Source organism: Labrus mixtus, chromosome 15 (assembly GCF_963584025.1).
Source record: "Labrus mixtus chromosome 15, fLabMix1.1, whole genome shotgun sequence".
NCBI lineage: Eukaryota > Metazoa > Chordata > Actinopteri > Labriformes > Labridae > Labrus > Labrus mixtus.
This window is the reverse complement of record NC_083626.1, coordinates 6478343-6490961: the sequence shown is the minus strand read 5'-3', so window position 1 is coordinate 6490961 and position 12619 is coordinate 6478343. Positions and strand designations below refer to the sequence as shown.

Here is a 12619-nt window from a genome sequence, read left to right as displayed (position 1 = left end):
GTATTGTATAGATGATGATGGACAGTTTTTGTAGGTGTGACTAAATTACCAAAAAGTCCAAAAAGAAATACAAAAAAAATACCTTAGGTGCATCTTGTTACGCACAAAATAATTAAGTTGTGCGCACAATGTGGGCACTATCTTGTGTGCAAGTCAGAAAATAACTTTTGCACACACGATTTTTTTTTACTCTTTGGCACTTCATCGGCTGCGTACTCTCCAACCGTAATGTAAAAAATATATATATATATGTTGTAATGACAACATTGTAAAACAGTCTATACAAGTTAGAATTTTATTCTGAAAAGCTTATCCGGAAGTCTTTGGGTTGTACTTTTGCTTACTTCCAGTTAGCACATACGCTAACCAAATAGCTAGCCAACTAGCCGAAGGAGGCTAATATCTCCTTTTCACAAAATTGGGTCGACAATAAGCTTTTTTACAAATTATCAACTAAAACACACCATTTATGTTATCCGTAAGAATTTGTAATTGTCTTCTTGCGTCCATGTCGCCGTGTTGTGAAGAAACGGGAGCATTATAAAATAGTGAAATATACCGGCTGTAGCAGAAAACTGTAGCCGGGTAACGGAGGCTGTTAGCTCCGAGGCTACAGGAGGCGACTGACCGGGCAACCATTACTGTCGAGGGGCTACAAGACCGCCGGCTACTGGTGTCAGTTGCCATAATAGGTAGGTTTACTCCTCTCTTGTTTGTTGATTTGTCTCGAACTTTAACTCAGTTTAATGTAGACCAGGTTTGATTTCTTCTACATGTCAACCTACATGATGAAGATAACTAACACTCCCGCTGCTCATCTTTTAAAGTTAGCAGGTTAGCTCGCGTTTATCTCAAAATACTTAGTACTTTCACGTCAGAGCACCAGAAGGCTCACAAAGTACTGTGAATTTTCTCATCCAGACATTGTCAGATGTGAGTGAGTCGACATTGGAAAAACAATCATGGAAATGTAAACCGTAGGAGAGCTTTCAACTGTGTTTAAAAACTGTAAATATGGCTGACATTTTACTCCCGAAATAGGGGACACTGATCTGTTGAGCCCGTGAAATGCTCAACCCTGATTGGCTCCGGCTCGGATCAGTCAAACTTTCCTGTGAGCTGATTGGATGTGAGCGTTGTGTTGTGGCTGGCTTGATAGTAATTGCCAGCGGTTTGAGATATAGTCACGAATTATCTACAGCTCATTTTCTTTCACTGTTGAATGTTTTTTTTAAAGAATAACCTTCAGTGTGGAAGTTGGTAAGCGTTCAATGCTCTGTTACTTTACAGATAATTGGATGAGCGAGCAATACTTGTGCAAGTTGAGATGTGTGAAGGAATGTTTACACTACATTGGATGTTGACAATAATACTTATAACTGTGCGGTAAAATGAAGGCCCACATGAAAACAGAATATATCTATAAGTTGAGATCATTTGAGTGTCTCTTTTGCCTTGTTTTTTGGCTTCGTTTCATTTCATTTAAATTGCGTGTATTCTTTTAAATCATTACATTTATCTGATGAACAAGCAGATAGAAATCTAGATGGATTAGAATAAGTGATTACTGAACAACAAACCTAAAAATATAATCACATTGAAGCACCCTGAGTGATGTCAGAACTAGAGTGTAAGCCTTACAGCTTTTAAAATATCTCTCTTTTATTGTTTTTCAATCATTATATTATTAAGGGGACTGCTGTTTTGCTGAAACAAATTATACGCCAGGGTTTTTGCCTATCATCAACCAATTTTTGATTATATGATATCAAATTACATAAAAATGATCTCATGATACTTTAGATATTTAGCAGGTTTATACAGCTATCACTGGATAAAACGTAAAGTAAATTATTTCTTTGGTATTTGGTGTAAGTTAGTCATCTTTTGGTTATACTAACATGGCCATGTTTAGTATTACACCGTTGAGAATCACGACACACCTTTACATCATGTTTATTGCATCTAATACTGATTTGGTGCACCATTAAAAATGGTGGTATGAACAGTTTAAAGGGTTGGAACATGACACACTTTTATATTAATCTGTAGGATTATAAATTGCTTCATTAATTATTTATTTTTATACATTGCCTATTTTGTACAGTCCAACAAAAGCATTTTTTAATACTACTTTGTTCCCTTTCTAAACCAACAGGAGGGAAAGTGAGATTGGTGGCCTATGAGGAAGCCACGTCGAAAAGGCCAAGTGGCAGCGGGAGGAGCTGGAGAAGATGTCAGGAAGTCCAATGGGACAGTTGGTGGGCGTGGGGGTGCCCGCCAGCGATCCCCCTCCCCTTACAGCCTCAAAGCATCTCCAAACAGGGATACCCTCACCTACGCTCAAGCACAGAAGGTGGTGGAGGTGGAACTGGATGGTAGGCTCCACCGCATTTCTATTCTGGAGCCCTTGGAGGTCATCACTGAAGATGAGATGAAGGCTCAGGACATTAGTGAGTGTAACAGCAACAAGGAGAACAGTGAGCAGTCATCACCTCCCACTAGCTGTGCCCAAACAGTCCGTAAACAATCCACACCTAGAGGTCGCAGGAGAGACTCCAAATGTCCTCCTGTCAAGTCGCCACCACCTTCCAAGAACCACTGCTCCAATTCTCATCCCCAAACACCTGAAAAGTTAAACACATCACAGCATCACCACATGACCCTCCCTGAACCTAAGTTTCATGTGCTGGAAACCTTCATACCAGTCAAGGCAGAACCTCTACCTACTGCCTATTACCGTTTCATTGAATGCCCGGCTGAGGATCAGGAAGCTGAGGCAGAATATGATATGGATGAAGAGGACACCGCCTGGCTGGAAATGGTGAATGCTGGCCGGACATCAGAGGGTTACACAGCCGTTTCGCAGGACACCTTTGAGCTACTGGTGGACCGCCTGGAAGAGGAGGCGTACCGGGAAGCCCGCAGCAGGGCTCCCTCTCAGAGCACTATAGATGATGATGCCTTCTGCTGCGTGTGCCTGGATGACGAGTGCCTCAACAGCAATGTTATCCTTTTCTGCGACTCCTGCAACCTCGCTGTGCACCAGGAGTGCTACGGAGTGCCCTACATACCTGAGGGCCAGTGGCTGTGCCGCTGCTGCCTCCAGTCCCCTCAGAAACCTGTTGACTGTGTTTTATGTCCAAACCGTGGCGGCGCCTTCAAGCAGACAAGTGACAGCCGCTGGGCCCATGTGGTCTGTGCTATCTGGATCCCTGAAGTCTGCTTTGCCAATACAGTGTTTCTAGAACCAGTTGAAGGAGTCAGTAACATTCCCCCAGCACGCTGGAAACTGACCTGCTACCTGTGCAAGCAGAAAGGCCGTGGTGCATCAATACAGTGCCACAAAGCCAACTGTTACACTGCGTTTCATGTCACGTGTGCTCAGCGTGCCGGACTGTTTATGAAGATAGATCCGGTGCGAGAAACAAACATCAACGGGACTACATTTTCTGTAAAGAAGACAGCTTTCTGTGAGGCCCATTCACCACCAGGACAAGAGAGTAACTCAGATGAGGAGAGTGAAGGAAGAGTGGTGGGCAGCAGAGGAAGGGCTAGTAGAGGAAGGAGTGCCTACACACAAGGTCCTATAACACCGAAAAAAGGCAGAAAGTGTGAGGATGATGCCAAGACGGATAAAAAGAAAGGGAAAAAGGGCACAGAGTCAACAGCACAACACACCACTTCACCTCAAGTGATAGTGCCTCAAATACCGACCAACAGGTGAGAGTTTCTTTTTCATTTCATTTAAAAATAATTTAAAGAATGTGCTTGTGTCTTTTCTAAATTTGGCTTAACATTTGATTAAGACTTTTGTCATCAAATCTTTCACGCATCTAGTGAAACCCAACTTGATCAGAATATCATACTTAATTAAATAAAGGCAACTATATTTTGTTGGAAGTTTTTGGATTTGCTTCCCAGATATAATAATAATAATAATAATAAACATGATGACTGTGGTATAATTACACACAACACTTCTCGTTTGCCGGTGCCTGAGCGGATGTCAGTGAATGTTACAGTATAGATCAACTTGCATCTATCTCTGTTGCACAGGCTGAATACAGTGTGCAAAGGAATAATGGTCCAGAGGAAAAACCAGTTCATGCAGAGGTTGCACAGCTACTGGTTACTGAAGCGTCAGTCGAGGAATGGTGTGCCGCTGGTCCGGCGTTTGCACTCTAATTTCCAGTCCCAAAGGCCTACGGAACAGGTCAGGGTAGGAAACAGACCTTTTGTTGTCATTGATTATTTTTGATAACTTGATGGTATTTGGTTGATGGTATTTGGTTTAACAAACAACAAGCTTGAAATCAATTTTTTGTATTTTGTAGCCTGAGGTGGATGAGAAGGTTTCTGCTGCGAGAGAAGCACTAAGATACTGGCAGAAGCTACGGCATGACCTGGAAAAAGCACGGCTACTGGTTGAGCTCATACGCAAAAGGGAGAAACTCAAACGAGAACAGGTAACTCACCTGTTGCTTCATATTTATTCACTTTCCTTTTCCATTCAACAGCCTGTAATATATAAATGTAATTGCAACCGTCACTCATTTTGACATAGTATATAAATCTTCTTGCATCTATAGGTCAAGGTTCACCAAGCTGCTCTGGAGATGCAGTTGACCCCAATGTTGGTGCTTCTCCGCTCCACCGTGGAGCAGCTACAGGAGAAGGACACGGCCCAGATCTTTGCAGAGCCAGTCAACATCAAAGAGGTCAGACACAACGCTAAGACCAGAAGCATACATATTCTGTATTCAGTACATAATTGATTAATTTGCTGGATTCAGTCAATGCACAAATCAGAGAAGTTACGTACTCTATACACTACTATATAAACAAAACATGGTTCTTTCGCCATTTAAACGGTCAAATTGAAGTTAGACATTTAAATCTGTACATTAGAAATACATTTTCTTCGGTCCACTCCTCAGTGATACATGTGACAATATTTCAATCTCAATCTTTTGACTTAACAGCAGCAGGTTATCAGGCAAAGACATTTTTATCATAATAATAATTTATAATTTTGATTTTACTGGGAGTGTTTTATGACCAATAAATAGCCTTCTGCATTGCACCAGTATTGGACCTCACTATTCCAGATTTTGAGGCTTTCACAACCTTGTATTTTACACGCCAGCATGTGTTCATTCTGATCATTAAGTTTTTACATTTCTGTCTTGTTCTCAGGTCCCAGACTACCCAGAATTCATCAGCCAGCCCATGGACTTTTCCACTATGCGCTCTAAGCTGGACAGTCATGCCTATCGCTCAATATCTGACCTGGAGACAGATTTCAACCTGATGGTGTCCAACTGCCTCCTCTACAACAGCAAGGACACAGTCTTCCACAGGGCAGCGCTGCGTCTTCGAGACTTAGGAGGAGCCATACTGCGACACGCTCAACGACAATGTACCAACACGGGCCTGGACCTGGACACTGGCATGCTTCTTCCAGAGTCACCGCAGAAAAGAGACTTTTACAGCTGCAGCTGGGAGGACAGTAAGTGATCATTGTGATACTCAACAGGAAATGTAAACACATGTCTTTACTTAATAATATTGGATTAGATTCTGTGTGCTATTGTAAAACCTTCAAGGATTAAAGACAAACAATAATCATAACATTTAGTAGAACTATAACTTGTCTTCAGCATCCACAAAAAGCTGAAATTATAAGATTTTTAATTTAGGCTGTATATAGTTTGGATTATTAGCACGTCAGTTAATAGTGATACTTATATGCTAGCTTCTTCTTCTCTTCTGCTTTCTGTCCAGTTGACAGTGTGCTGGACCCAGACAACCGGCTTCACATGACCGTTGAGGAACAGCTGAAGGAACTTTTAGAGAAGCTGGACTTTGTCACCTCCATGAGATGCAGCGGCGCACGAACTAAACGCATCCGCCTGCTACGTCGCGAGATCAACAACATCCGCCGACAGGGACAAAATCCCCGCCACAGCCTTCACAATGGACATCTGAAAGATGAAGAAGATGACGAGGAAGATGATGACGACGACGAGGAAGATGACGACAAAGACACCAAGGCAGACAACGGCCTGTCGTCTTCGGACAAAGGTGGGTGATAAAAGCACTGACGTGTCAGCAGTATGAAATTGCAAATGCATGAAGCTTTAAAAACCTCTTTTTTTCTCTCAATGAGACCAGTTGTGAACATGAGCTAACGGAACATTGTCCTCAGGTAATTGAGCCAGGGTCCCCCCCACGCACCAACCCCAACCACCCCACTGTCTCCAGTCTAGTAAGTAGGGGCCCACAGAGTCTCGTTAGCCATGGCTGCCTCACAACTCCTCTCTCCCAATGCACTCTATGTCTGCACCTCTTCTTTACATCACTGTCATGGACTCACCACTCTCCATTGGCCACGTACAGTCATGCCATGCCATCCCACTTCTGACTCCAGGCTGGTCCAGTTAAACAGTCTCTTGCTAGTGTAGAGGAGGGCAGCACAATACCTCTGATCTGTGTCAGCCGAGACCTAAAATACTGCCATGTCACCATGTTGCGGGTGTTCAGTTGTGAGAGCAAAGTTATCTACTCACTCGTCTTGATAAGGTCTTCCATATCGACCGAATACCTCACCTTCCTCTGGGCTGTGGTTAGAATAATAGAATAAAATGTAACTCATTATGAAGGGACACCATTTTCCAGTGTGAAAAATACACCACCACATCACACTACATACTTAATGGCTATTCATTTTGGATTAAATGCTGAGTGAAATTGGGCTTCATTTTTCTCCCTCTCATATTCCAGAAGATCTTAAATCCACATCGCCACCGACTTTGGAACCAACGGGTCCAGCTCCGCCTCCACGACAGGGGGACGCACCTCTGGAGCCTCCCACCCTGCGGCCAATCACAGGAGAGCCCAAGCCCCGCAGCTGGCCCTGCAAACGCCTAAAGATGGATGAAGACCTCTCAGACAACACCACAGAGAACAATAATTGCACTAAAGCTCAGGAGCGCCCAGCATCACCGCCTCCCATTTTGCACAGCCAAGGACAGGTGGTGGCCAACGGCTTGCCAGAGCTCAGTACCCCCCCACGGCCCACCACAGGGGGTGTTGGTCGTAGAACCTCTGTGCTCTTCAAGAAGGCGAAAAATGGAGCCAAGCTGTTCAGAGAGAGAGACAGTCCTTTGCAGAATGGAAAGGGACCCCAGGATGACAACACAAGCATCACCCCTACAGCACTCAGCTCCACAGCTAGTACCCCATCCTCAACACCCCTCTCCACTCCATCCAAGACTCCACAGAAAAGCCCAGGACCACCCACCATCGATGAAAGATTTATCTCCAGTGAGGAAAAGTGCTCAGATACGGAGCTTAAGAAGACGTTGAAACATAAACTAGGAAGTGGTGAGTACCTTTACTTATTGACTGATGTGAGACTCCTTCTCTCTAGAGGATACTTCAGAACTGGCTGTTGTTGTTGATGTTCTTTACTGAGATTGTTGTGGAATTGTATGATGTAAATGTTCAAGCTTTGGCGAGCTCAGTGACCTTCATAGTGAAGCTATTTTCTCTGTTCATCCATTAGAATACTGAGTTGTCTGTGACTGTTTCAGAATTTGAAACAAAACTGTTTTGTTCGGATTAGACACCAGAAGTAGTCTTTTGAGCATACGAATAGTTATTTTGCAGGCCGAAATAACAATCTTAATGCTAACAACACAGATCTTTTTCATTCAGCTGATTCTTTTTGGACGTGTTTAGGTCAATCTATTTGTTTTTGTCGAGGATTAGATTATGATGGTCAGTAAAACAATCTATCAACATTCTGGTAATCTGCAAGGGAGTTTATTCCTTATTACAGCTGTACCAGCAGTTAAGATTTTACCCTGCTGCGTTCTCACATCAGCTCGACATTTCTGCAGGAAAAAATACCAGGCGGATGGCATGAGATTCTCTGGCTGTTAGCGTTCACACATACAGCTCCTCTTGAAAATCTCAGGAGTTTTTCAGGAGTTTTGTGCAGGTTTGAAAGCCCAAAACTGGTTTTAGCCATACCCCAAACCTATGCATTATCTGGACTTGGTTTGTGCTTTGTGTTTGTAATGATTATTGTTGTTTAAAATGTATTGTGGTGTTGTATTCAGTGTGATTGGGATTTGACTCCAGATACCTGGGCTCAGACCCTTCTCTGTCTGCCTTTCGAGCTGGTCTTGCTATTTAACCATCAGCTGTTCTGAATTTTTTTTGCCTTTTCTTTCAGGACTGACCAACGGCTTCAACAAGCACAAAGACGGCGGGTCCGACTCTGACTACAGCCCTTGTCCAGTCCTTCGCAAAGAGATGTAAGACATGCTGTTGCAGTTGTCTGTGGTTGTTTGGTTGTAGTAATGATTTACGATACATTGACATAATATCGTATGGTCTTACAGCACCTCACCACCCAAACGAAGCCTTGGAAAACCTGCTCTATCTAAAGTTCCCTTCCTGGACATAGTCAACGGAGACTCAGATTACACTGGTATGTTTCTTTGTTTATTTGTTTACTGTTTCAAGTCATTCTCTTCTACCTGCCGATTTCTCAAAAAGGTGGCTTAAAACAGAGCCATCACAAACTATATGACCTGTTCATGTCTATATGAACACGTGACTTGGCAGCTCTTCTTTTTTTTTTTTTTTTTCTATCCATAAAATTATTTCAACAACTGCTGCTGTGTTTCAGGCAACGGTAGCCAGACGTCTGGGGACGATACAGAACTGGAGCCGTTAGAACTGGTGTGGGCCAAGTGTCGAGGATATCCCTCCTATCCTGCTCTGGTAACCCCTTATTCTCACTGACATAACTGAAACGCCATCTAATGTGTGAGGGGGGGGGGGGTCCTATTTACTTGGGTAAACTTAACTTTCAACACAGTAAATCATTATATTGCTTTTGTTTTGGACAACAACACAATATGAACTTTAATGATTGAATTCGGGGCCCTGCAGTATATATGAGACTAAAATTGCATCCCAGGCTGAGGGGGGGGACATTGCCATGGTAACAGTGAGCTCGACCAATAAGAGATGTTGCTGTGACGCTCTATGATCATAGGTAGTGTAGTTATTCTCCCTGATAACCTTATGTATCACTGTTTGTTTCTTTTAGTCTTTTTTGTCTTAACTTTGCATTTACATATGAATGTGTATCATCAGTCAAACCTATAATGTAAATCCAAATAGCTCATTTATACCAGAGAATGGAGTTAATGTCCTCACCATCTTTTTCTTTGTTACTTGCTTTGCTGTAAATCAAGGTTTTCCTTTTCCATCACAATATTGGACTGTTGATCATTGATTCGATACATTCATCCAGATCAATAGATTGTTACATCTCTTTTAAGTACAGCTGGCAGCTCTCAATAAAACACATTTTGAGAAATTAAAAGTTGACATTCATACTGGGACCATTAAGCATCTGTGTGCAGTGTTAGAAACAGAACTAAATGCACAGTGAAGCTGACTGTGTTTTTTCCAGGTGATAGACCCAGAGATGCCCGAGGAAGGCCTTCTGCACAACGGGGTGCCCATCCCTGTCCCACCTAAAGAAGTCCTCCATCTGGGAGAGCAGAGGCAGGAGGAGACCAAGGAGAGGCTCTACCTGGTGCTCTTCTTTGACAACAAGCGCACATGGTAAGAGTCACACAGACAAGCTCAACTGTAACACACTATGACCCAACCAATGCATTAAATGGAGATGGATACCACCTTTCATTTTGTAATGAAATGTATATTCTTTTACATTCTATAGTTGTATGTTTATTGATACTTTTAACAAACGCATATGTAGGTCAAAATGAAACAAACCATTGTGGAGCCATCTTAGTTATTCCTCTTCAAAGGCTCTTACAGACTCAATCTGTGTCTTTGCTGCTGTAGGCAGTGGCTACCACGGGACAAGGTGACACCCTTGGGTGTAGATGACACAGCGGACAAGCTTCGCATAATGGAGGGCCGCAAGACCAGCATCCGCAAGTCTGTCCAGGTGGCGTACGACCGAGCCTTGATCCACCAGAGCAGGGTCAGCCACAACCACGGCTTTGTGGCCTCCAACTACCTGTAGAGGGCGACAGTGAGCCCTGTGTGCACCCTCAGGCAGCCACTATGCATTTCTCCCTCGTCTTAAAGCAGCAGGTGTGCAGAGTCGTGTTGCCAGCTGAATTTGTATTCACACTGTGGTCTGAAGAGGTTGCCATGGCAGCACAGAGTCCTGGACTGTAGTTCTTTACCAAACCACTAGTGAGGACACACGCAGGGCTGTGCTGTTTGCCTTTGTGTCACCGTTTTGGATGTGGAGCTCCAGTGAATGAAGTCACCTTCAAGTCCCACCTTGCTGATGTCAGTAAGAGTAAAATCAGGTGTGTGTGTGTGGAGGTATCTGCTTTCTCCACCCGGATGTGTTGAAGGTGTGTGTCTGGATCAAATGTAAAAGAATTCCCCTTTATTTTGTATAATGCTACTGCCAAGGAATCAAAACTGTCAGAAAAGAGATTAGACATATTTATATGAAACGCAGAAGACTTATGAATGGATCACTGCCATCTTTTATACAATAGCTTTTTACATTTTAATCTTTTACAAAGACACTTGTATATTATAAAGGCACACTTTGTGTACATATGTACGTGTATTATCAAATCCAATTTAATTTAATGTTGCTGTTTTAAAAATGCGTATTTCAATCAACCCAGCAGGGGCAAAGCGAGGCTGTGTATATTTGTGAACATGAAATAATTCCTGACTTGCTGCGACTTCTTGGCTTGTCTCTGATGTAATTTCATTGTGCTGTGTGTATGTATGTGTGTGTGTACATTCAGAGCATACAACACAATGAGCCATTGTTCTTTATATTTGAATTCTCTTTTTGATACAGAGAGAAATAATTTATTTATGGAAGACAGAACTATAGAAATAAAGCTATATTGGTGTAAGTGGAGATTGAAATCTTATTTAAAACAGAGTGAGGTTTTAAAGACATGCAGCCAACATTTTAACAGACGACGTCACACGTTTGGTTTGATGTTAATGATTTTGATCAAGCCCGACCACCATAATTCACTGTTGACCCCCCCCCCCCCCCCCCCCCAGAAGATTCTATTTATTGTTGAGAGCCCCATTTTATCAAATGGAAAATTACACCTTTATAAGCTTGTACTACCTGCATATTTTACCTGCTCACCAAATATTTTGTCTGAACCAGTATTTCCACATTTTGGGAAATAAATGCTCTATTAAAAACCTTTTGGGATACTTAAACTGTAGTTCTGTGTTTTTTCTTTTTTTTTTTACAACTGAACATGAAATGAACCTGCTTCACAGGCTTTTCCTGTGAAGCAAGATTTTGGGTTGGTGAGGAAACATCAGCGGTGTAATCCGGGGGTTTCAGTGCTAAGACGCTTTTTTCATTTCTTACCGAGTGTATCACCATGGTAACTCATGTAGCACACATGACCTTCTCTGGAATTGGATATTTCTGCAGAATAAGGGGAACAGATCACAGAAGGGAGGAGAGCAAGAGTGTTCATAGACTGACAGAACACTTTCCCAGAAACTTCATGTGGGTGGTTTTCACTGTTAGTGACATTATCAAACAACACAGACTGATAGAAGTGTTAAAGCCTTGTACTTGTAGTTCTAAATTATGAAAGGAAGCCTAATAACTGCATTTCATTATGTTTTTACAAGCCGTAATTCACACATGAACATGGTCATATTTTTGCCAAATGTTCTTCTTGGATTGGTAGATTCAGTCCAGTAGCTTTTAGCTTGTTTTTTGGGTTATTAAAGTCAGAGGTGTCCAGACCTTTTTTTGACTGGTGACTAACTGGGGCACTGACTTATGCAGGGGTAGCATGGAGTTTGTAGGCACATACACACAAATTCATTTTTTTTTTTACCCTTTCTATCCAAACTAATGATATGCACTTATAAGTACAATTTGGCAAAATACAAATTTTCTTATTCTGATTCTTTAGGGATGTGCAAAGTCTCATTTTAAATCCACTCTGAAAATTGCATGAAAACTCTTGTGAGCTGTCTAAGTTGCAAAAATACAGTTATTGGCAAGTATATCCATTGCAAGTTAAGGTTTTTGCACAGAAATATTCATGGATAAATCAAAGAATGCAAAATATTTATTTACAACTGAAAGTACCAACAAAACCAATATACCACATTCACATAAAGTACCAGCACCCGGTTAGAAACAGCCAGAATGGATTTTGTGGTGGCACCTGGGGTGGCCAATCAGATCTCAAGGGTGGCCATTGCCACCTCTGGACGCCCCTGATTATAGTCTTCTCTTCTTTTTTTAAAGGTTTATTTTTGGGCTTTTTATGCCTTCATTAGAGAGCTGGGACAGTGGATAGAGTTAGAAATTAGGGAGAGAGAGAGAGTTTGGAATGACATGGGGGAAAGGAGCCACAGGTTGGATTCGAACCCGGACCACCCCCTTGAAGGACTACAGCCTCTGTACATGGGGCGTAAGCACTAACCACTAGGCGCCCCAATTATAGTCTTCTCTAAATTTGTAAAATATATTCTGCTCTCAGATAAATTCATGTTTTTGTATCGTAGATTTGTTGTAAAACCTTCTCAT

General features: G+C 42.3%; 2 protein-coding genes across 4 annotated transcripts in view; one reads left to right on the top strand and one right to left on the bottom strand.

Moving 5' to 3' along the window:
• Positions 1-12619, bottom strand: part of slc66a1 (solute carrier family 66 member 1) — a 514023-nt gene that overhangs the window by 476671 nt on the left and 24733 nt on the right. The window lies entirely within an intron of this gene.
• Positions 359-11277, top strand: brpf3b (bromodomain and PHD finger containing, 3b). 3 transcript variants are annotated; one of them, XM_061056649.1, is made up of 13 exons: positions 359-692; positions 2159-3723; positions 4060-4216; positions 4338-4469; positions 4593-4721; positions 5200-5512; positions 5788-6087; positions 6787-7389; positions 8246-8327; positions 8415-8503; positions 8705-8799; positions 9500-9654; positions 9901-11277. In XM_061056649.1, exons 2-13 carry the CDS (start codon positions 2183-2185, stop codon positions 10082-10084), a joined length of 3780 nt encoding a protein of 1259 aa, XP_060912632.1. In that variant the 5' UTR covers positions 359-692; positions 2159-2182; the 3' UTR covers positions 10085-11277. The 3 variants fall into 3 exon arrangements, with proteins under 3 accessions (XP_060912632.1, XP_060912631.1, XP_060912630.1); XM_061056648.1 differs by having other exon boundaries at positions 4060-4222; positions 6790-7389; XM_061056647.1 differs by having other exon boundaries at positions 4060-4222.